Raw genomic sequence first — 25674 nt, 5'->3', positions numbered from 1 at the left:
GATCAACAAATTAATTTACTCTGCCTTACAGAAACCTGGTTGCAGCAGGATGATTATGTTAGTTTAAATGAATCAACACCCCCGAGTCATTCTAACTACCAGAAATCTCGAAGCACAGGCCGAGGGGGCGGTGTGGCAGCAATTTTTCACACCAGCCTATTAATTAACGAAAGACCAAGACAGACTTTTAATTCATTTGAAAGCCTGATGCTTAGCCTCGTCCACCCCAGCTGTGAAACTCAGAAACCAGTCTTACTTGTTATCATCTATCGTCCACCTGGGCCTTACACAGAGTTTCTTGTCTGATTTCTCAGACTTTATATCTAATTTAGTTCTGAGCTCAGATAAAATAATTATTGTGGGTGATTTTAACATCCATGTAGATGCTAAAAATGACAGCCTCAACATGGCATTTAATCTGTTATTAGACTCAATTGGTTTCTCTCAGAATATAAAAGAACCCACCCACCACTTTAATCACACTCTAGATCTTGTTTTAACATATGGCATAGAAACTGAACATTTAACAGTGTTTCCTGAAAACCCTCTCCTGTCTGATCATTTCCTGATAACATTTACATTTACAATAATTGATTACACAGCGGTGGAGAGTAGACTTTATCAAAGTAGATGTCTTTCTGAAAACGCTGTAACTAAGTTTAAGAATATAATCCACCCACTGTTATCATCTTCAATGCCCTGTACCAACAAAGAGCAGAGCAGCTATCTGAATGCTACCCCAACAGAGGTCGATTATCTTGTTAATAATTTCACCTCCTCACTACATACGACTCTGGATACTGTAGCTCCTGTGAAAACTAAGGTCTCTAATCAGAAGTACCTGACTCCGTGGTATAATTCTCAAACACGTACCCTAAAGCAGATGACTCGTAATCTGGAGAGGAAATGGCGTGTCACAAACTTAGAGGATCATCATTTAGCCTGGAGAAATAGTTTGCTGCTTTATAAGAAAGCCCTCCGCAAAGCCAGAACATCTTACTATTCATCACTGATTGAAGAAAATAAGAACAACCCCAGGTTTCTCTTCAGCACTGTAGCCAGGCTGACAAAAAGTCAGAGCTCTTTTGAGCCAACAATCCCTTTAACGTTAACTAGTAATGACTTCATGAACTTCTTCACAAATAAAATCTTTATCATTAGAGAAAAAATTACCAATAATCATCCCACAGATGTAATATTATCTACAGCTACTCTTAGTACCATTGATGTTAAGTTAGACTCTTTTTCTCTAATTGACCTTTCTGAGTTAACTTCAATAATTACTTCCTCCAAACCATCAACGTGTCTTTTAGACCCAATTCCTACAAAACTGCTCAAAGAAGTCCTGCCATTAATTAATTCTTCGATCTTAAATATGACCAACCTATCTCTAATAATCGGCTATGTACCACAGGCCTTCAAGCTAGCTGTAGTTAAACCTTTACTCAAAAAGCCATCTCTAGACCCAGCAGTCTTAGCTAATTATAGGCCAATCTCCAACCTTCCTTTCATATCAAAAATCCTTGAAAGAGTAGTTGTCAAACAGCTAACAGATCATCTGCAGAGGAATGGCTTATATGAAGAGTTTCAGTCAGGTTTCAGAGCTCATCACAGCACAGAAACAGCTTTAGTGAAGGTTACAAATGGCTTCTTATGGCCTCTGACAGTGGACTCATCTCTGTGCTTGTCCTGCTAGACCTTAGTGCAGCATTCGATACTGTCGACCATAATATCCTATTAGAACGATTAGAACATGCTTTAGGTATTACAGGTACTGCACTGCAGTGGTTTGTATCATATCTATCTAATAGACTCCAGTTTGTGCATGTAAATGGAGAGTCCTTTTCACACACTAAGGTCAATTATGGAGTTCCACAGGGTTCAGTGCTAGGACCAATTCTGTTTACATTATACATGCTTCCCTTAGGCAGTATCATTAGAAGACATAGCATACATTTTCACTGCTATGCAGATGACACCCAGCTCTATCTGTCCATGAAGCCAGGTAACACACACCAATTAGTTAAACTGCAGGAATGTCTTAAAGACATAAAGACCTGGATGGCCGCTAACTTTCTGCTTCTTAATTCAGATAAAACTGAGGTTATTGTACTCGGCCCTGAAAAGCCTAGATATATGGTATCTAACCAGATTCTTACTGTGGATGGCATTACCTTGGCCTTCAGTAACGCTGTGAGGAACCTTGGAGTCATTTTTGACCATGATATGTCCTTAAATGCACATATTAAACACATATGTGGGACTGCTTTCTTCCATTTGCACAGTATCTCTAAAATTAGAAATATCCTGTCTCAGAGTGATGCTGAAAAACTAGTTCATGCATTTATTACTTCCAGGCTGGACTACTGTAATTCATTATTATCAGGATGTCCAAAATACTCACTGAAAAGCCTTCAGTTTATCCAAAATGCTGCAGCAAGAGTGCTGACAGGGACTAGAAAGAGAGAGCAGATTTCTCCTGTTTTGGCTTCCCTTCATTGGCTTCCTGTTAAATCCAGAATTGAATTCAAAATCCTGCTCCTCACATACAAGGTCTTAAATAATCAGGCCCCATCTTATCTTAATGACCTTGTAGTACCATATCACCCTATTAGAGCACTTCGCTCTCGCTCTGCAGGCCTACTTGTTGTTCCTAGAGTATTTAAAAGTAGAATGGGAGGGAGAGCCTTCAGTTTTCAGGCCCCTCTTCTGTGGAACCAGCTTCCAGTTTGGATTCGGGAGACAGACACTATCTCTACTTTCAAGATTAGGCTTAAAACTTTCCTTTTTGCTGAAGCATATAGTTAGGGCTGGACCAGGTGACCCTGAATCCTCCCTTAGTTATGCTGCAATAGACATAGGCTGCCGGGGGATTCCCATGATTCATTGAGTTTTTCCTTTCCAGTCACCTTTCTCACTCACTATGTATTAGTGCAGACCTCTCTGCATTGAATCATATCTGTTATTAACCTCTGTCTCTCTTCCACAGCATGTCTTTTATCCTGTCTCATGTCTTTTATCCTGTCTTCCTTCTCTCACCCCAACCGGTCGCAGCAGATGGCCCCGCCCCTCCCTGAGCCTGGTTCTGCCGGAGGTTTCTTCCTGTTAAAAGGGAGTTTTTCCTTCCCACTGTTGCCAAAGTGCTTGCTCATAGGGGGTCATATGATTGTTGGGTTTTTCTCTGTATTTATGAAGCGCCTTGAGGCGACTTATGTTGTGATTTGGCGCTATATAAATAAAATTGAATTGAATTGAATTGAATTCAAAGATGTTAGGGCAATAGAATGTGGCACTTCTAAATCACACGATAAGTATTACAGGTCAGGCCATCTAGAATTAGTCACAAATTTGGTACTAATTTATTTTCCAGGAGTTTTAATCATAACTGCTTCATTTTTAAACCCAAGTAGAAATTCACTGTGTAAAAACAAAATTCATTATATAAATTTTTTTTTGCATAAAATAACATAAACTGACTTGGTTCTATCTGAGATTTCCACAGACGTTCAGATGAGGATATTAAATCTTTAGTGAAAACTTCACTACAGTTTAATCCAAAAATTGAGACCGTCACTTCACTTTGTAAAATATTTTCAGAATATTCAAATACTTTTAGCCATCTAGATTTTAACACAAACATATTCTCAGTTACATTTTAGCGCCTTAATCAAGCAACATTTTTAAATCCAGAAATTTTATATTTTAATCTTTAATTTCCCACTTTTAAGTTGTCAGAAAACCGCTGAAAAATAAAGAGATAAAAGGCTTACATGACACCACAGATAAATGAATGTCATTAAATATTAGAGAAAGGCATGTGTACACGATCTCTGCACTGATGTCAATCAATCAACAGGTGAACTTAACAACACACCTTTGTATGCATCTACAAAACATGCAAGTTTTTATCAAAATGAATGCCTAAAATATTATTATTTATTATTTATTTACATATAATTGGCATACTAGTAACAATAATAATATTTTGTGATTTTTAAAAGTTTAGTAATTTTGAGCTGGCAGTTTAGGTTTTCCATATATTTATATGTTAACGACTTTCTCTGTTTTTTAGCAAGGTAGAATAGAATAGAATAATCCTTTAATTGTCCCACAAGGGGAAATTTGGTTGTAACAGCAGCCAAAAAGACACGTATACAAACAAACAGTACACAGGACACAGAACAGAAACATAGGTAGTTTCAAACACCTATTATGTGTCATTTTTTACGTTAAAAATAAATAATGTTTTTTTTACCCACAAAGTCCTCACATACCCTCCGCACAGAGCGTCAGTGACACACACTCGTGCCTGATGTGTGTGCGCTCCTCTCGCTGAGCGGTGCTGCAGTTCTTCATCACGATGCCAAGCACGCAGCAGTTGACGGCGGGTCACGTGACCTTTCCCCGTCGTGTCCAACAGCAGAAGAGAGACAGTTCACACAGCAAGAGAGTAAGAGTGACACACACGCAGCCGGAGAGGAGAGAAGTAAGAGGGGAAAAGTACAGGAGAAGAAGACGAGGTATATTCCACCGATATGGCCTTGCGGGATGAACTTTTAAAGTCCATTTGGCATGCCTTCACAGCTCTGGATGTGGACAAAAGCGGGAAAGTCTCTAAATCTCAGCTGAAGGTAAGCTGCTTTCCTTGATGGTTTTGAGTTTCGTTTGGCCGCTGGAGGTTTTAACCTTTAGGATCTTTGGCTTTTTTCAAAATAGTGAACCCGTTCCTTCCTATTCTGATTTGCGTGGAAAAAAAACAAACGCACACACTTCTGTTAGGCAGCATCAGCTGAGACGCACCTGTTGACAGTTTGCACATCGATTAAAGGAGAATCCCACACTAAAAACCACCACAGAACAAGTAGAGCCAACAGATGTTTGAAAAGGAGGCTTTAACGCAGATGAAAGTAAAGTTATTCAAAAGATCTGCATACACCTCTCATCACTGGAAGAATCCACTTGAAAACACAGCCAAGTAGAAGATATTTTTATATGAGTACAAATTTCCTGGAGATACCTCCATGTATGTAAACAACACGCACTCACACTCCTGTGCCAGCCAAACATTGTTCAGGAACGGATGGAAAAAACAAAAACACTTTTCACTTCAGGAGCATCAAACCAAAGTGAAAATGGTCGCTGCTACTCTGGGGTAAGTGCAAAGAGAAAGGGCATGGGACGGCATAGGCCCCTCCTGGGTTTCCCACCCTCTATTGCCAATGTACCGGCCATCCATCTTGTTCTCCTTATCAGGGTCGGGTTCTAACACAGTTCTCATAGGGTGAGGGGCAGGGTACACCCTGGACAGTGCCAGTCTGTCACAGGGCTGACACAGACAGACACCTATTCAATCCTGCAGTCAATGTGGAATCGCCAGTGAACCCAACATGCATGTCTTTGGACTGTGGAAGGGTGAGGAACCCGGGGTACATGGAGAGAACCCAGGCAAATGCAGGGAGAACATGCAGACTCCACACAGAAAGCCTCCAGCCGGTGGATTCAAACCCAGAATCATCTTGCTGTGAGGTGCCAACCACTACACTACTTTAGGTTCAAGGTTCAAGGTTCTTTATTTGTCACATGCATAGTTATACAAGTATAACACACAGTGAAATGTAGCCTGACACGCTCCTCGACATGTGCAAAAATTTGATTCAGTGATTCAGAGATTATAGTCTTTGGTTATCTAACAATGCCAAACACCATTGGATGAGAGCATGAATAGGAACAATGGCTGAATGTAGCTCAAGTACTTGTTGTCATTTAAGTATTTCTATTTAATAAGTGGAGCTGAAGGTTATACAGTGGGTTTTAACATGGCAAAACCAAGGGGGTAAACTTTTCATTAGTCATCACCATTCACTACAACTGGTAATTTATCTTTGCTGGAATAGAAAATATTGTTTGACAGAGCTCAGTTGACTGACTAATACTCCGAACAATAAAATTGCGCAGTGAAGATCTAAGAAGGAGAACAGTAGATTTACACAAGATGGGAAGGTCTTTTTGGAGCCATTTCTAAACAACTGCAGATTCCAAGATCATCCCTTCAAACAACTCCACGCAAGTACAAGTTATTCTGCCTACAGTGAAGTGACTTTTACATCTTCATTGACTAAGAGGGTGCTGACCAAGACTACTTCAAATTTGACACATTCAAGTGCCACTGAAATTTGCAGCTGTCCACACGGACAAGCCAAATGCCTCCTGGAGAAAGGTTTTATATGAGACATGACGAATACTGAGGTGTCTGGTCACAATCACGAGAAGTATGTTTGGAGGAGTAAAGGTGACTCTGTCAAAACTAAGAACACGGACATGAATGTCAAGCAAGGGCTGTTGTGCTGCCAGTGATACTGGTACATTGCACAAAGTGGATGAAATGATGACGGAGGGCTACCTTCATATTCTTCAACTTCACCTCAAATCAACAGTAGATGGTTGAAACTTGGAGACAGTTGGATGTTCCAACAGGACAGTGATCCCAAACGCACATCAGAACTACCTACATATGCTTGGCGACTGTCTGAAATAGTTACTCAAAACAAAACCGTCTTTAAATTCTTGTACAGCTATTGCATCGATGATAATGCATAATAACTGCATTGTCATTGGTACCAGGGCACAGGGCTGCATACGTGCACACCGTGTCTTCAACATTAGTTGTCTATAGTATACTTACTTTAAATATTCTGATCTGGTCCCCCTCTTTTTTATTATTATCCTGGGAATGTCCCTGTTGCTACTTGCACAATAGTTAGACTAGTTTCTACACAACTGTGGCCTAAAAAAGGAGAAAAAAAATGCAATGCAGCTTTAAGACGCTCCACGTCTGTTGAAAATGGTGAAACCGCTTCCTTTGTGGTTCTCTTGGTTGTGCCACACTTGTTCTCCAATTACTGCTGTCATGTCCACATGTGCAACCCCACACGGCTGCGAGTCGTCAAAAGGAATTCTGGGCAGGGGCCTTTGTATGACAGGGAACAGTATTTACATTTTGTTTTATTTTGTAAATGTCGACTGTAACCTACGACTTTAACCCTACGCTGTGACCTTTCATGTAACCTCAAGTGCATTTCTCAAGAAATGTAACTGCAGGGAGCAAAGGTAGAAACGGCCAAGACCTGGCTTAAATGGAATGTAACTCATAACTATTAGCTGAAATTGACTTAAACATATCAATCGATCGTTATAATAACTAGTAAGTATTGTTTTCACCTCTGATTTCAGGTGCTGTCCCACAACTTATGTACAGTCATGAACATTCCCCATGACCCGGTGGCTCTGGAGGAGCACTTCAAAGATGATGACGAGGGTCCTGTCTCCAACCAGGGATACATGCCTTACCTGAACAAGTTCATTCTGGATAAGGTCAGTCAGCTGTGTAAGCACATTCAGTCACACTTTGTCAGCCTAGGATAGTAAAGTGGTGTTTATTATATCTAGGGCGCTGTCTTTTTCAGTGTCAACACACTGACAAACAATAAGTGCCATTGTTGTAGAGGAAATAATAATGGCAAATTATCAGTCTGCGCTACAACTCTTCATGACTTTGCTTTGAAAATGATACATTAGCTGAAGGCTGTTCAGAGGCTTGACCAGCCATAACAAGTACTTTGTGGGCGTTTTATCTATTTTCTACTAAGGCAGGAGATTGGAGTCATGTTATAGTTGCTGATTGTTTGTCCCTGAGAGCAACAGTCCCGAGTCTTCGTCAGGGCTGCAAAAGCTGCCTGTATGGGCCACTCATAAATAGTGGTGTGATGCTCCTCTCAATCACAATTCTAGACAAATAAAATCAGAATTATCTTCAAAGTAGCCAATTCTTTTTGAAATGCATGTTCTTTTCTCTCAAGCAGTTATTTCAATTTCTTGTTTTCTTGCATCATCCTAACTTATTTTAACAGCTGACCTGATATTGTTCTGTAAATTTTCTCCAATCCATAATTTCTTGGGTAAAATATTAAACGCCACCAACTGTGAAACATCATCGGGTGTCTGAGAGAGTGCTGTATGTGTAGAGTTAAAGCACTGAATGACTGGTTGAGAAGACCAGAAAAACTATATAAATCGGGTCCATTTTTAGCATCCGGGCCTTCACATAGCAAACTAGTGTCAAACCTCAGTGCTTCTTCCTTCATGCTTAACAGTTGACATGTGCAGTGTTTGCAGAACCATTCTCAATCAGTATTTGCCTCGTACTCAACAGAATGGGCACAGATTCAGATTTCTGCAAGTCTTTGCTGTAGTTTAATGTCTTTGTGTAATCTTTATAAGATATCCTCTGCTATGGGATGTAGCAGCTTTTGATTTCGTAGACATTTTGTCTTACGGTAGATGTTTGAACATGGGGCATTTAGACATGAAACTGAGAAAGTTGTGATCAAGATATGATTCATACCGACTGGTCTTTCTTGATATGAGGAGACTTTTTCATTAAGTAGACTTTGTGCATCTCTGAATACTTTTAAAACCTGATCACAGGTAGCTTTTGGAGTCTTGATCTTAATGCTACTGAGGTGCTGTGGCATGGGCTGACATTTTGTACAAACATGCCAATATAATTGCATTAAAAACCACGTTTTGGGAGTAATGTTCCCAAATTCTCATCATTGTGGTGTATGTGTCATAAGCAGCTACTTATCTTATAGAGGGTGTTGAAGCTAAATGTGGTTTTTTTAGTTACTAAACCAAGAGCTGGCATACTTTTCCCAGCCTGCATTGTGACTGATTACACTGTGTTAGATAAAGACTTAAAGCTATTTATCTGTCACTTGATCTAAGATTGGAACCCACTGTGACCAAAGGGTTCACAAACTTTCTCTTGCAGAACCCTTGTTTTTTTTGTTTTTGTTTTTTTGATCATGTTTAAAGGTTATTTATTAGTCATATTTAATCGTGCACTACAAAGGTCCATTGATGGACACAGTGTATTAGTAGCTACATTGTGCTGGTGTCACCCTCTGTGTCCATCCATCATTGTATTGCTCCGAGACGGCGGCACAAAACCATTTATTGAACATCAGACCTTTGTGATGATGTAATAACGGGGTCACGGGATGAATGGAGCGTTTGTGATTGCATAGCTGGACATCATGACAAGAGAAAATGCTTATTTAGTCATGTCATGAGCAGCAGTGAGCTCTAGTGGAATTCCTTCTGAATGTTTGGAATTCTTGTATAACATCCGTGCTAAGTGGCTATTGCCATGATTTAAAAAGGTTCTTAAACTCTGTCTTAATGAAGGGTTTAAGACTTCTTATTCTTGAATTTTGCTGATTTTATTTTATTTTTTTATATTTTCCAGTAGTTTAGTATGGCATTTGATTATTGTTGGTTTGTTTGCTTGTTTGCTTTACAACTTCCATTTCAGTCATTTTAAAGATGTAAGAAAAAAATAGATACTTGTAAAAATACGAGTTCTGATTGGCTACCTGATAGACTGTGCTCACTGCTAACTTCATGTCTCAATAATCTGTGACACTTTATTAAATTGATCTGTTAATTAACTGATCAATGAATATAAAATACTTTTTCTACCCGTATACATTTCTCCACTGGCGTATAGAAAAATCTTTTGTTTTGCCCTTAAAATGACTTGACTATTTCCAGCAGACCAGTTGGTTCAGCTGGAGCTTCAATATATAGAAAGCTTGGATTAACACTAGTTTAGAGAGGCTGTTTGTATTTGTTTATCCTCTTCGTTGTCTCTGTGGCAGTGCACATTTCTGACTGTTTTATGTCTGAAGTGATTTGTGATAAAGCTGCTTAAATAATTTCTTTCTGGACAAGCAGACATACTTGACATACGTGTTGTGTAGTTAAGACGTGCTCGTGATTGGTGCTGAAAATTTCTAACCACATTTTCTTTAAAGAAACTAAATGCTGGATTTAGTTTGAGGAAGACACACACACACACACACACACACACACACACACACACACACACACACACACACACACACACACACACACACACACACACACACACACACTTGTATTTTTCACACACAACCATCCCACCCATGCATTGGCTTGGGGTGGTGTTCAAAGCATTCAACTTCACTCACTCCTGAGGAAACTCCACCCTGTCACACAAGGAAAGTGTGTGTGTGTGTGTGTGTATCAGAAACCCGAAACCCAGGAGAGCAAGTATCTTATTTTACAAGTGAACACAGTTGCTAGTCAGGAAAAACTTTAAACTGCGTGTGTGTTTGTGCCTTTGTACAGCAGACAGGAAGTGCAGATGGAGGCAGTCTGTACATTATCCTCACCAACTCACCCGTATAGTGCAGCAGAAAATAAAAGGCAGACCTCTAACATTTTCTTTTATAAGAGCACAGAGACGTGGTGTTGGTGTGATGAGATTGTTGAACTCTGTACCATGACCCTGAAACACTTACCACTGCTGATGTAGCAGAAAAGTGATGATGATGTTGAAGCTCAGGGCCGCACACTTTGTTGTGTGATAGCATGTTGCACTACATAGAAACGTGTGTGTGTGTGTGCTTGTGTTACAAACAGAGATTATTTAAGTTCATTGTTCCAAGTCAAGAATTTTGACACACACAGTCACTGAAAGTGTTGACCGCTGTGGTGACTCCTCTTGTTGCAATAGTTCTCTGCTGTTAGGAAAGATGGAGGACAAAATCCTGAGTCCTCACTTCATGTAAAAATGTGTTGAAGCTAATTGAGGTTTCACCAGTCTGAGACTGATTGGGTGGGTTTGTAAGGCACAGTGTTTCCTCGCTGAGCTGCAGCAGATTGGCAGTAAGACTTTTGTGCTAACATGCCTTAAAGCGATTATCTTAATTTGAAATCCATTCTTCTGAAACATCACATTTAATAGGGAAAACAGAAATTTAAAATGCATTCATGCACAGAACATGGACTGTTCTGTTAAGGGTTAAGAGCTTAATGATCTGGTTTTTCTGTTTAGGAACTTTACAAATAAAATAAGAATTCCTTGAATTTTGCCCAAGTTGAGGGGCCTATATCTATTTTTTTTTCTTTTCATCAGAAATGCTCAAATGTTTATTTATTTAACAGAGTTGTGTATGTAAATAATGTCAGATCTGGAGTAATCTGTGTTCTTGCTGCAGAGCGTGTCTTATAGTTCAGTTTTGGTGAACTTTGTCATTCGAATTCACACTAACCACAAAAGACATGGAGAGGAAGATTTGGCTACAGTAACTGGAGGATGCTTTCATAGTTGTATCGCAATATTCACCTTTAGTTATCTGCTAATGAGAGCCTCAGCAGTCTGTGTTTAGATTTATGTATATTTATTACGCTTTTTTTAAAGAAATGAGGATGTTGATGCCAGATGTTGGTGATGAACCATCCTAACAGCACCTGTTTTGTGCTGTGGACCATTAAAAAAGCACTTTGTTACTACTTCCCCCTTTTCAAATGCTTTCATATCACATCATACCGTGTTGAACATTCAGCTGCTCCTGTCACTGGTGTGATTCTCATTCCACTGAAGTCTGTGATTTTTAAAAAGCAGACAGTCCGGTTGAACTGGTAACAAGATTTTCTTTTTGTCTTCCAGTTTATTCTAGTCTGACTCCACTTGTTACATTTCTGTGTTGTGTTGTTTCGGTGTGAGATAAGGTTGAAGTTTAGATCCTGAATCCTAATGAACATGTGGCAGTGGAGAGGAGGGGGCGATTTGCTGACAAGGATCTCACTGTTGAAGGGAAAAGACCGAGAGGGATCTTGAAGGGGAGGAGGAGAAAAGACAGCGAGAACCAGCGAGCTAAGAACAAAACGAAAACAAGACGAGCGTGACGCAAAGAGAAGCTCTTTCGTAACAAATCCTGCTTTCACGACTTCCCCTTTACCCTATCCTCGCATGTTGTGTTGCTGCAGAGTGATTAAGCATTCAGAACCACAAACATGATGCGAACACATTCAGCTACCTGAACACATCATCATGAGAGACACGTCCTTATTTATAACAACAGCAGAATATGTTGTTTTTGAGTCAGACTTACTGCCAGAACCAGTGACGAATGGCAAAATATTCATGATGGGAGGAGCCTCTTTACACCGGCATGTAACTTTTTTTTTTTTTTAATTTTACTCCACCCAAAATCTATTTTTAGCCTCACAAACAATCTTTACCTGTTACAGTCTTTAATAGTTGCCAGTAATTTCACCTTCACAAAAGACTTGCAGCTGTTTTCAGCTTCAGTAATCTCCAGAAAGCTCCCAACAGCAACAAATATTCAATACACATTTGTACCATCTGAGAATCAGCATGACTGATAAGTTACTGGTAGGCAAACCCACATTTAATCTGCATAGCTAAAGTAAATGAGGATATCTATTTTGCTTATTTATTATTGAATACACACTTAATTTATCGCTGCTAAGGTACATGAAATACATTTTTATTATCTCTCATTTTTTTTTATTTTTGCATTTTCTTCTGTCTTGGCTTGAAAAGGCTCTGAATGATGTCATAGAGATTGACTATCTCTGATGGGAGAGGTGACGATGCCGAGGCCAATTAAAGAGAAGTTTGGCTGTCGTGTTTCTGTAAACACAGTAGCTGGAGAAGTTTGAACAAATTCTGATAAATCTTTGTAGGTGTGTGGAGTCATGTTTGCGATGACTTTATAAAGATTTAAAATATGTCACATTTGACCTCTGATCTTTCCATCAAGGTCAATAGATTGAGCTGAAGGCCAAAGTGATAAATACAGAGACTAGGGGGTGAGTTGAATTTGCTGAAGTTTGTGCTGTCTGAGTGCTTCTTGTTTTAAAATAATAATTTAGTACAGCGGTCCCCAACCTTTTTTGTGCCACGGACCGGTTTATGCCCGACAATATTTTCACGGACCGGCCTTTAAGGTGTCGTGGATAAATACAACAAAATAAAACTAGTACCGGTACTGAAAAAAAAGATGATTTATTCATAACACACGTGAAAAGACCCAGGAAAACCGAGTTAACGATAAAAACTATAACAAAAATAACGCTGAAAACCGATTTAAAAACCCTGAAAACCATACATTTCACACCCGAGCCTCAACTCTCGCGGCCCGGTACCAAACGACTCACGGACCGGTACCAGTCCGAGGCCCGGGGGTTGGGGACTGCTGATTTAGAACAAAGATGCACAGAGAAAAGAGTAATACACTACAGGAATGTTTGTTTTTGTTTTTTGTGAATTAAAAAAAAAGTGTTTTACTTCATTTAGACGTCAAAATTAATTGACGTTTAGTCCTAGTTTGCAGTGTTGAGTAAAGCAATGCTTCAGGGTGACTTTCAAAAGTTGAGGAAGTACTATCGCTTTAACATCTAAGACAGGTTTCTACACAGGCACTCAACCTAAATGAGCACAATAGCAGGTTACATCAGATCTTGAAACCGTTCAGGCTTTCAAGCTGGATGTTTGTCTCTCTCTGTCACAGCATGGAAACTGGATTCAGGTTCGGGACTAGCTGAAGCAGCACACAAGTCAAAGGTTTATTATCATGTGAACATACTTCACAAACTCACTGTTCTGTATGTTGCCTGTGAAAAAAGGACATTTTAATGAAGCATTTGATAAAACGCACAAGCTCAGAAGCTATTTGCTTTGTAAGTAACTACTTGCTTATTTTAGCGTTGTGCATGTTAGTGTGGCTGAGCCCCTCCCTCTGAAAGCGTTAGTCTTGCCCACATTTACACAGAGGAAAAAGGAGTGACTTCCCACGCAGCTCTGTAAAGGGGACTGCAAAGCACATTCTGGAGAGTTCAGCTGGAGGTGATACTTTTAGGTGTTCCTTCCCTGAAGAGCTCAGTTCTCCTAACCCTAACAAACACAGGCTATGAGTAAACACCAGGCCGCCTCTCTGAGATGATAAGCTGAGGGGGGAAAAATTTTCAAGTAATGAGGTCAGCAAATGACAAATAATGCCTTTGTAAGCTCAGTCTCCAGATTTGTACACACTTGGTTTCACACATCCCTCCCCCCGACACTCTTGCCTCTGTATGATGTCATAGAGGATATCCTTACTATGGTCAGCTAAGTTGTGCCCACAGAAGCTACAAACCTATTTGAACAGTCGTCTTTAAAATAAAGACGACTTATAGGGGAAGGAGCTAAATGATTTGTTAGCCAGTTAACTGGGGGTCTCCACTAAGGCTTAGTGTAAGAAAATCGAGGATTATTTTAAATGGAGAATAATGCAAAGCTACTCAGAATTAAAATAAAAAATCTGGAGATGAAAATGGGTGGTAGTTCCACTAAAGTTTGTACTGTGTTAAAGGCTGAGTGTTCAACAGCAATATGAAGTGCTACCGAATGTCCTGACTGCCACCTTAGATCAGTGTTTCTAAAAACTGTGTGATGGCCACTGCAGGTGCCGTAACCATGGTTTTGAGCAGGATTCATGGACTGTAGATATAATAGTTGATGAATCCAGTTACAGGGTTGACTGGTTTCTAATTACGGCAAACGTTGGAAGATGTTTTGGGATCATTTGCTGGTGGTTGGATTTGTGGGGCGACTGCCAGCAGGACAAGATGTGCTTCTCATCCAAATGACCGCGCACTCAGCCAGCCGGTAGTCTCCATGGAGATGCTACTGTTCACTGGCTCAAAGAAAACATCCCCTCCACACCACTGACTAGACCTTTTTAAGAACTTTCCTCCCATTTGGCTCTGGAATTTAAAGCCTAGAGGCACTTTTTCTTTTTGTCCCTTCTCAGTTTCTGTGTGCATCGTACTGTAATACACAATCTGTCTTTCCGAACACTCCTGCACACATGTACATCTTAGATACCCTAATGACATCATTTTGCCTAGCCACCCTGGACTAACTAGCATGGGCATGTGCTAGTAGATGAAACGCATGTTGTACATTATTAAAGTTGTGTATTATGGATTTGATAAATGGATATATTCCATATGTATAATATCTATGCTCTGTGGTTTGAAACGTCAGCTTTAAAAAATGTGAGCGTCTGGAAAAGCAGACTGTTCTCCTTTGGTGTGGAACATAACCTGATGATGTTTCTGTTGTGCCACAGGTGAAGGATAACTTTAACCGTCAGGACTTCAACAAAATGTGCTGGACGTTGTCGTATAGGAAGAACATGGAGCAGAATGAGCTGAAGATCTGTAACGATGACGCCTTCAAGATCTGGTGCATCTTCAACTTCCTGTCTGAAGACAGATACCCCCTGATCATCGTCACTGAGGAGGTCAGAAAACATGGGATGCTGTTGCGTTGTTGTACGCCCTGTTTTTTTTTTCTTTCTTTTTTTTTTGTGGCTCTTCCCTCAGTTGGTGTCATAGAGGGTTGGTTAGTCTTAGATTTACTGATTAAATCATTAAATTGAAAAACGTGACATTACTGGGTTTTGTACTTTTGCAGATCCACTTTGAAGTGCTCTTTAGTGCACATATAAGTACCCAAGGCTGTTGATGTGTTGCGTAAATAGATGTTAAATTAAATGTGAATACTTTTAGAAAGCCTTGTGTACATTAAAACAAAAGCACTTTGCAGTTGTTTTACCGCTCCGTCCTACTTGAGATCTCATTCACTGGTATGTGGCTCATGAAGTAAAATGACTTTGGTCTGGATGTAAGAAAAGTGACATTAAAAGAAAACAATTCATGTAAACACCAGATGGCTCTAGAAAGGAACAGACAAATTCTGGGTGAGTTCTAGGTGTCGTTTTTTTGTTCACATCTCCAACTTAACATGGAGTAAAGCAACATCGAAAGAAACTGAAGAAGCAAAATTAGGTTTTGAAAAAATTGAGACCACACCAATTGTGTGTAAAGACGCAGCTTTGGGATGCCATCTATGCCACATAATTAGCTTAACCCCTTTTCTGGCAAAAGCCCTGCCTTGGACCCTGCAGTCATAAAACCACAGCACTGACCACAAACGTCTGTGTGAGCTGTCTTTGCATCAAAAGTGCTTCAGAAGCTACACAGTAAGACGCTAACCTGTAAGGATGCCATTGACTAGTTCAGGAATCACATTAAGGTTTTGTTTGTTGTTGTTTTTTCAAGAGAGACAGTAAACATCTTACATTTTAGACTGGAGCATTTCTTTTCAAAGTGCTTACTAAAAGGGGAAGCACTGGCGTGAACAGCCTTTTATTCATCTGTAGTCTGTTTTATTTGCAGCATATGATATTGTACGTGTCCCTTCACTGTGTCACTTAGTAGCCAGTGGAAAAAGTCCGTTGCTCAAGAGCAGAAAAGGAAGTTTCGAGCTTCCTGTTCTTTTACAAAGGCTGGAAGATTTATTGTTGTGTAGGAAAAACATCAGAACTCAAACACAGGAAGATTGTTTGCAAAAGAAATGCACATTTTGCTGCTGGAGTCATGTAAGGATGAATTGTGGGAAAAATGCAGAAATGGTGAAAGTTATCTTTTATTGTAAATGAACAGCTGTGCTTTTGATGAAAAATGACTCTGTGCATGTGGTGTGTGTGTGTGTGTCTTTGTGTGTCTGTGTGCATGTCTGCATGTACAGATTGAGTACTTCTTGCGTAAGTTGACAGAGGCGATGGGGGGAAGCTGGGTGGAGGAGCGCTTCGAGGACTATAAGCTGCAGCTGAACTCGAAGCAGCAGTGTCTGAATGCATGGGAGCTCATCAGCCTAGTTGGGTCGGGTCACTTCAGTAAGGGCATGGACCATCAGACGCTCTCAATGGGAATCGGTGAAGTCTACCAGGAACTCATTCTCGACGTGCTCAAACAGGTGGGCAGCACATCAGCACAGACTGATGGTACAGTCTTCATCGCAAAGCTCTGTCATCTTACTCTGATTTCAAAGAGTGCCGATGCAGCCTACTGTAATAACTGTGAAGCATATACCACTTTAAATGATAGGAGTCATAGATTTCACACTAAATTAAACAGCACATTTAGCACCTGGCAATGAAAATGTCAAAATCCCTCTAAATGTCTTAGTTCACAGTAGAAAAAAGGCCCCAAAAATGCGGAAGTTTTTCGATATTTCGATTAATTCTGCTAAAAACTAAAACTGTTTTTTTTTTTTTTTTAAAAACAAAACAAAACAAAAGAAAAACGCTGTTTGGGACCAAGCATTTTGAAAACAATTACAGATTAAATTCTAACCACAAATGCAAATCATTGATTAAAAATGGTGTCAAATAATGAAATTTCAGTTCATAAAGTGTTAATTATTGATTTATAATGAAGCTTGCTGTTAGGAGGATGTGAATGTTATTTAAGCCGCTAAGTATTCTGTCTTACTGCAGGGCTATATGATGAAGAAAGGGCACAAGAGAAAGAACTGGACGGAGCGCTGGTTTGTGCTGAAGCCAAACACAATCTCATACTTTGTTGGTGAAGACTTGGCTGAAAAGAAAGGAGACGTCCTGTTGGATGGAAACTGCAGTGTGGAGGCAAGAGCCTGCTGTCTGTAGTAAAACTCTGTTTCAGCTTCCCGGCCTTGATTTCTATGAGAACAGCAGCGGAAGAGAATCTAAACATGTGAAACACAGAGATTAATTCCCTATGCACATAAGAAATAAAAGACCGGAGAACTGTTTAGAAAAAAAGAAGTATGTTATTGTTTTTTGTCTGTGTATTGTCAGCTTGTAAATTCTGTTTTTCTTTGCAGCATTTACAAGATAAAGAGGGAAAGAAGTGCCTCTTTCTCATCAAGTCATCACAAAAAAGCTTTGAAATCAGTGCATCAGACAAGAAGAAGAAGCAGGAGTGGATCCAAGGTGAGTTCTATCGAAGCTGCTCGATAGTAGTTCGATAATAGTTTTCTGCTGTCTGCCTCATTGTTAATAAACAGTAAATTAGTTGTTCACTACTTCTACTGCAAATAAACCTGTTAGTTCGACACAGTTAAAGAAAAACTTTGTTCTGCTCAAAACACCTGACCTACAAGGTATCCAGGAGCCTGCTGTAGTTGTTCGGATGACTGAACAACTACAGTCCCTAAGGGAGTCTCCAGCCACCCTTTGGAGGAAGCTCATGTCCACTGCTTGTTTCAGCTATCTCTTTTTTTCTCTCTCACTATTCAGTGTAACCTCAGTAACAGCTGAATTTCTCTCTTTATGAGAATACCCAGGACATGTACAGTGGGGCAAAAAAGTATTTAGTCAGCCACCGATTGTACAAGTTCCCCCACTTAAAATGATGACAGAGGTCAGTAATTTGTACCAGAGGTACACTTCAACTGTGAGAGACAGAATGTGAAAAAAAAAATCCATGAATTCACATGGTAGGATTTGTAAAGAATTTATTCGTAAATCAGGGTGGAAAATAAGTATTTGGTCACCTCAAACAAGGAAAATCTCTGGCTCTCACAGACCTGTAACGTCTTCTGTAAGAAGCTTTTCTGTCCCCCACTCGTTACCTGTATGAATGGCACCTGTTTGAACCCATCATCTGTATAAAAGACACCTGTCCACAGCCTCAAACAGTCAGACTCCAAACTCCGCCATGGCCAAGACCAAAGAGCTTTCGAAGGACACCAGGAAAAGTATTGTAGACCTGCACCAGACTGGGAAGAGTGAATCTACAATAGGCAAGCAGCTTGGTGTGAAAAAATCAACTGTGGGAGCAATCATCAGAAAATGGAAGACATACAAGACCACTGATAATCTCCCTCGATCTGGGGCTCCACGCAAGATCTCATCCCGTGGGGTCAAAATGATCATGAGAACGGTGAGCAAAGATCCCAGAACCACACGGGGGGACCTGGTGAATGACCTGCAGAGAGCTGGGACCAAAGTAACAAAGGTCACCATCAGTAACACACTACAACGGCAGGGAATCAAATCCCGCAGTGCCAGACGTGTTCCGCTGCTGAAGCCAGTGCATGTCCAGGCCCGTCTGAAGTTTGCCAGAGAGCACATGGATGATACAGCAGAGGATTGGGAGAATGTCATGTGGTCAAATGAAACCAAAGTAGAACTTTTTGGTATAAACTCAACTCGTCGTGTTTGGAGGAAGAAGAATACTGAGTTGCATCCCAAGAACACCATACCTACTGTGAAGCATGGGGGTGGAAACATCATGCTATGGGGCTGTTTTTCTGCCAAGGGGACAGGACGACTGATCCGTGTTAAGGACAGAATGAATGGGGCCATGTATCGTGAGATTTTGAGCCAAAACCTCCTTCCATCAGTGAGAACTTTGAAGATGAAACGAGGCTGGGTCTTCCAACATGACAATGATCCAAAACACACCGCCCGGGCAACAAAGGAGTGGCTCCGTAAGAAGCATTTGAAAGTCCTGGAGTGGCCTAGCCAGTCTCCAGACCTCAACCCCATAGAAAATCTGTGGCGGGAGTTGAAAGTCCGTGTTGCTCGGCGACAGCCCCAAAACATCACTGCTCTCGAGAAGATCTGCATGGAGGAATGGGCCAAAATACCAGCTACTGTGTGTGCAAACCTGGTAAAGACCTATAGTAAACGTTTGACCTCTGTTATTGCCAACAAAGGTTATGTTACAAAGTATTGAGTTGTATTTTTGTTATTGACCAAATACTTATTTTCCACCCTGATTTACGAATAAATTCTTTACAAATCCTACCATGTGGATTCATGGATTTTTTTTTCACATTCTGTCTCTCACAGTTGAAGTGTACCTCTGGTGCAAATTACTGACCTCTGTCATCATTTTAGGTGGGGGAACTTGCACAATCGGTGGCTGACTAAATACTTTTTTGCCCCACTGTAGCTGCAGGTCTGATGAAATGATTACAGAATCAATCATCGACCTGTGACTTAGGGTGTCCTGGGGCCAAGTGCAAATATGAACATCGTGAATTGTATGTTCAAACACGATGGTCATTATGGACAAGCAAACCATGGCTCAGGTGGTCCCTCCCATTCGCATATCCCCAGATTGTGTCGTCACTAATCTTCTTGACAATTCAAGTTGCCTGAAGGAGACAATGGAGTCCCCGGAAGGGGCACCTTCAGTCATCCCATGCATATACCTAAACCTGACTGCCTGACGATTGCCTTTGAGCAATGGCAACTCCAGAGTGGTAAAGAGCCCAGGCTGTGTATTGAGACAAGCCCAACTATCTCTAGCAGTACTTCCCAACCCCTCACACTGGCTCAGGTGCCTTCCTGCCCAAAGAGGTGATATTCCATGTTCCTAAAGCTAGATTTGTCATCTGTGGTTTGGACAGAGAGGGCATCCAACCATGACTGCGGCCTGATCCACAAAACACCAAACTCTCATATCCCCTACTGTTAGTGGTGGTCCCACAAGAGAGCAAGCCCATGTAGTGCTTTTAGACTGTGCCCAGCCAGACCCCATAGGTTAAAGCTCGGCCTCCTTACTGTGACATTTCTCCCAGGACCAGTTTGCCTTGAGTGATCCTTCCAGGGTTGAATTGCCCCTGACAACATAGCTGCTGGGATCACGCTGGCATGCAAAACTGTCCTCCAGGAAGAAAGTGGCAATTCATAGAGGGGCTTGGAAAAACCAAAACATGAAACGGGAAGCTCTAAAACTAAAGATTTTTTTGTGTGATATCCATGTCTCAGCTGTTCAGAACTGCGTGACTCTGCTGCGTCAGGGCAGACCAGCGCCGCACCGCGAGGCTCGACAGAAGCGCAGAGAGCTGCGGCTGAAACAGCAGGCTGAACAGGAAGAACTGGAGCTGAGGATGAGGGAGCTACAGATAGCCAATGAGGCCAAGCAGCATGAACTGGAAAATATGAGGAAGGTAGGAGATGAAACTCACACAGTCAATAGTCCCCCGTGGATCCAGTCTGGTCAGAAAAAGTCTGCCTCACTATCACTTCTGTTTCGTAGCATCTCAAAGATGAAAATGAACAGAAGTGACAGATGCAGAGATTGTCAAAAATATAACAGATAAAATCACAAAAGCAAAGCGGGGGAGGAAAAAACGAGAGACTTAAAGCAGCTCTTGGCCATCTTCACTATGCTGTTTGTATTGAAACAGGGAAGTCGATCTTTGTGGTCATGTGAGACAGAGGTGCATATCTTCATGGGAAAAACTGAGTGAGTGAGCATCATTTAGAGACAAAAAGCTATAATAAGTGCAAACTGTACATATAGTACAAGATCAACATGTGATCCTCAGACATTAGAAACACCATGTAAAGTGAAGCCACCGACTTTCATCCTCTGAGCTAAAAATAAAAGTTTATTTTCCTTTGTTAAAATGGAAAAAAAGAAGAGAGAGCTTATCAGATAACAGCCTGACGGTTGGGCAGGCAGTAATAACAGTAATTAAAACAGCCTTTCTCTTGAGAACTTCTTGAAAATAGGAAGTGCACGTAAGGGAGATGTGGTTACTGAGGTTATAACGAGAGAAACGTCTGCATATAAGGCTGGAGGTGCATCTGTTGGATCACAGACGAACACCAGGATGTTTAAATAAGATTATGAATGGAGCAGAAAAAACGTCTGTGCATTCTTTAGTGAGCGAGACAAACCTGAGGGATTTCCCTCACTGAAGTTCTGAACTTGTATGTTTGAAAACGGCACTCCTCAAAGCACAGCTCAGTACTCAGTCTCAGATTAAAGAATGAGGAAGGATGGGAGGCATTCCTCTTCCAGCATAAAGTGCACTGGAGCAACTGCACCTCACTGTCGAACTATTCACACAATGTTACAGCACACTGGTGGTTAAAGACCAGCTAATTTGTGTTCTCACATTCATGTCAGAGAAGTCTTAGAAATGTTCAGGGCTCAACTGTATGTGTGAAGAATTTGCAGTGTTAAAGCTGCAAGCCTGTCCTCCATTTTTCAGACGGTCTCCACAGGAAGGTGCAAACTATGTGGCACTAATTTTGGGAAAGTGCCTAAAGTATCTGAAAACAATGTTCTGCCTGCCTTGCCTTTTATGGAATTATATTTCTGTCAAAAAACAGCAAATAATTTGTTGCCATTTATGCAAATAGAACTCGACAGCCAAGTGCACAAAGGAGCCATCATCCAGGCGAGCGCGTCTCTGCTTAGCTGTAGCTAATTTATGCTCTTGCAGACAGCTCTGCTGTCGGAGCTGACTTCTGCTTGCTTGCGTCAAACTGACTTTTGAGAGCTTGTGGAGGGGGGAAGCCCAAAGAAAGAAGGCCTCTGATGGGCCTAGCTACTTTCAAAGCAATCACACCTTTAAGCCTCAGTGGATGGTTTTTTTGAGGTTCTTTGGATGTATGGTTTATTTGTTTTGTTTTTATGAGCGATTCGGTCCCTGTACGACCACAGTGAGAAGTTGGTTTGCGTTGCAGGATGTGAGCCCTAGTGGGTGTTGAACTCTGCCAGGGCTGCCCTCTGTAATTGATTACAGTCATCATTTTTTATGAACAGGCATAGCCAAGTGTTGATATACTCCTAGCTTCATCTGTGGTTACAAACTGTGGGGTAGTGATCAAAAGAACAAGCTTGTGGATACTAGCTGTGAAAACGAGCTTCCTGCAGAGGCTGGCTTCTTGCTCAGAGCTGAGGTGAGGAGTTAAGTCATTCGAGAGGGACCTTAACAGCCGCCACTTTTGCACACTGAAAAAAGTCAGTTGAAGTGGTTCAGGTGTAAGTGTAGGATGTTTCCTTGATGAGGTGTTCCAGGCATGTCCGGTCAAGAGGAAGCCCTTGTGTAGACCAAGGACACGCTGGGGAGATTATTTCTCAGCTGACCTGGGATTGCCTGAGTTTTCCCACAGATGCGTTGGAGGTGGCTGGGGAGAAGGGGGTTTGGGCTTCTCTTCTTAGACTGCTGCTTCTGTATGACCTGGCCTTAGATACTAGCAAAAACTGGATGGATGGTAATGGACATATACTGGCTATGGTCAGCAGCCTGCCACCTCTCTCTGTGGCCACCCACTGCACTGTGAAGTGATAAAACTAAACTGATAGAGCCGACTGGCACAGATACAGCAACTTAGAAGTACCAAGATGTCTCTAACTATTATGGTATAATGTTGGGATTGCATCTTGCTTAACCAGTGTTGCGAAGGCGGTTTGTGGCCGAGAAGGAACCACTGTTTTCAGTCAGGTATGTCATCACGGCTGTCATTGTCTAAATTAAGTGTCAAAACCAATCCAGCAACATTCCTCTAAGATCGCATCACAACTTAAAATAATCATTCAATAATCATTATCTTGCGCACTTTTAGAAGTGACAGTGTATTTTTGTGTCGCACACTGCAGGGTTACACACGCGTCTCATGCAACTATTTGAAGTAGGTCAACTAAAAACCCTCGTTACCACTGAAACTTGCTGCCAGCTCATGAATGCCAACAATAGATCAGCTCCACCCTGCAGTCTCTGACTAATAAATAGTCCATCACTTCCTGCAAATGAAGGAATGTGGATTGAAAGAGCAATGTGGGGGCAGGGGGTGCAGCAGCCATTAAACATGTTGCTCCAGAAAATCCTCCTGCTAAACCTCACTCTCTCTGCTGCTACCAACACTGCTGATTTCTGCAATTTCATTTGTCTTTTTCAAATGCTGATAATTAGTGGCTGCTCTCAGCTAATTCTGAGAAATAACAGGAAGTGCCATCTTCAATATTGTCGTGGTTAAGTATTTTTCTCATTGCTGTTAGTCATCCGTGAGAAATCTGTTTGTTTGTACTGTCCTTCTGCAATGTGGGCAAATGTTACAAATGTTATGAAATAGTCTCTCAACTGTTTGATTTTGTGATTTTTGTTATAGGAAAAAAACATCATTGCAGAGCAGATGGGCTACAAATAATTAAAAAAGGCCTCTTATCTGACTCAAGGGGTCAGATAAATCTTCTGAGAATGGTATTGTTTAGTTAAACTTAAATCACCGCATTGACCACGTATCAGTGGTTAGGTTTTCAGTTCAGTGTAGGACCGGGGGGGTTGCAGCCAGCATTGTGAGTAAAGCTAAGTTGCAGTCAGCCTGGTTCACGCTGCGCTCGTCTAACAGACTGAAGAACAGGACAAGAGTTCTTTGTCTGGAACGGCGACCTCTAAACTCACAACAATCTACCATTGAGGTGTAAGTGTACAACTCGCATAGTTAGCTTCATGAATTAACAATGAACACAAACATGTGTAGCAACACACAGGCATACAGTAGACATTCTCACACACTGCTGCTATAAGAGGAGCATTGTGACAGTCTGCAGACAGTTCACATCAGGGGTGAAGCAAAAAGAGGTTATTGATCAACCACCAGCACAGTTTAATTTACCCAAATGTTTTTCCCTGTTACGTTCGGTTTTGTTTCGAAACAAACCCACGCTCTACACCAACAGCTGGCAAACTTAAAAATGCGTTTTCATAAATTGTTTGTATATTCTAGTATTGTTGGTGTCACATTCCTCATAGGTCAGTGAGATGCCAAGAGGCCAAAAACAGCTACACACAGTTCGCACAAGACTGTGTTGCCATTTATACGCTTCACAATGTATTTAAATGATTGTAGAACAAAAACAATGGCAGCAATTATAAAAGTTTAACCTTGGAGTATATAGGCTATGTTGGACCTTTAAATGTATTTTATTTTAGTTAGTATTATTCTAGTATTTTTGAACCTTTGCTTCTTTTATAAATACAAAAGCTGACCATATAAAGTTTTTAGAGCTGACTTGACTTGAAGAAAGAGTTTCGTTACTCATCCAAGTGACTTCTTCACTCTCAGCTGACTGCAGGTTTCCCCAACCTTATAAACAGGTTTGACTCTCATCATCCACTGGAGCACAAACTGTGACTGTAGCATCCTGATGACATACAGAGGCCAGGGAAGCAGAAGAACATCATATCAAGAAGGTCCTGAGTAAATGTGGTTATCCCAGCTGGACATTTGTCAAAGCTGAGAAGGCGCCAAAAGAACGCTCCAGGAGAGAAGGACAACCGCTGCCTAAGTGAAAACTCCCACATCTCTGTGGTTTTTAAACCCCAAAACACACTGCACCAAAAATTGGTCCACTCCAAGGATTGGGTCCTGCGACACAAACAGACTGACATAGTGTACGCTGTAAAGTGCCAGGAGGATTGCCAGGATTAAACATCAGGGAAACCAAACAACCTCTGGCTAAGCGGATGGCACAGCACAGAAAAGCTAACTCGTCAGGCCAGGACTCTGTAGTCTATTTACACCTACAGGCCAGTGGACAGTGATGAGGATGTACACATCCTGAACAGGGAGGAACGCTGGTTTGAGTCAAGGAGGCCATTTACGTGAAAAGGGAAAGACCATCTCTGAATCGAGGAGGGGGGGCCTAAGGGTACATCTTTCACCAACTTAACAAATTTCCCACGTGTGGGACTAATAAAGGTTATCTTATCTTATCTTAACTTACAATGCTGTGATTGCAGACATTCCCCAACTCTCTGTGAATGGTACTCATGGTACCATTCGCACTGATCAGTGGTCTTTGATCAGTGGTCATGACAATTTGCATATTAATGATCAAGAAACCAACCTCCCAGGCCATTGTTCCTTCAGTGGTGCTAGTTTCAGTCATTGTGCAAAGGTACTTTTTATAAGTTTGGGGAAACCTGCAGTCAGCTGAGACTGAAGAAGTCACTTGGATGAGTGATGAAACATTTCTCCCACTGAAAATGCTACGTCCAGATGAACAGAATCAACTTTTTGGGATGTTGTCTTTATATATCAGGTAAATTGCAATTATGGTCAATTTCTTCTTGGAACTAAATTTTGATTGCGTTTCGATTACAGCAAACGAGGAAGATTTGTCTTTATTTAAAAAAAC

At 41.1% G+C, this 25674-nt stretch overlaps 1 protein-coding gene across 1 annotated transcript in view; it reads left to right on the top strand.

Moving 5' to 3' along the window:
• The first annotated feature begins 4363 nt into the window (after positions 1-4363).
• The window catches only part of swap70b (switching B cell complex subunit SWAP70b), a 36007-nt gene continuing 14696 nt past the window's right edge, over positions 4364-25674 (top strand). The window contains exons 1-7 of the mRNA XM_026175058.1: positions 4364-4631; positions 7231-7371; positions 15027-15200; positions 16490-16717; positions 17241-17387; positions 17606-17714; positions 20505-20686. Coding sequence (XP_026030843.1) covers positions 4536-4631; positions 7231-7371; positions 15027-15200; positions 16490-16717; positions 17241-17387; positions 17606-17714; positions 20505-20686 — 1077 coding nt within the window. The 5' untranslated portion in view covers positions 4364-4535. The remainder of the gene's footprint in view (positions 4632-7230; positions 7372-15026; positions 15201-16489; positions 16718-17240; positions 17388-17605; positions 17715-20504; positions 20687-25674) is intronic.

The sequence above is a fragment of the Astatotilapia calliptera genome, chromosome 7 (genome assembly GCF_900246225.1).
Source record: "Astatotilapia calliptera chromosome 7, fAstCal1.2, whole genome shotgun sequence".
NCBI lineage: Eukaryota > Metazoa > Chordata > Actinopteri > Cichliformes > Cichlidae > Astatotilapia > Astatotilapia calliptera.
This window is presented reverse-complemented; position numbering and strand designations above follow the sequence as displayed.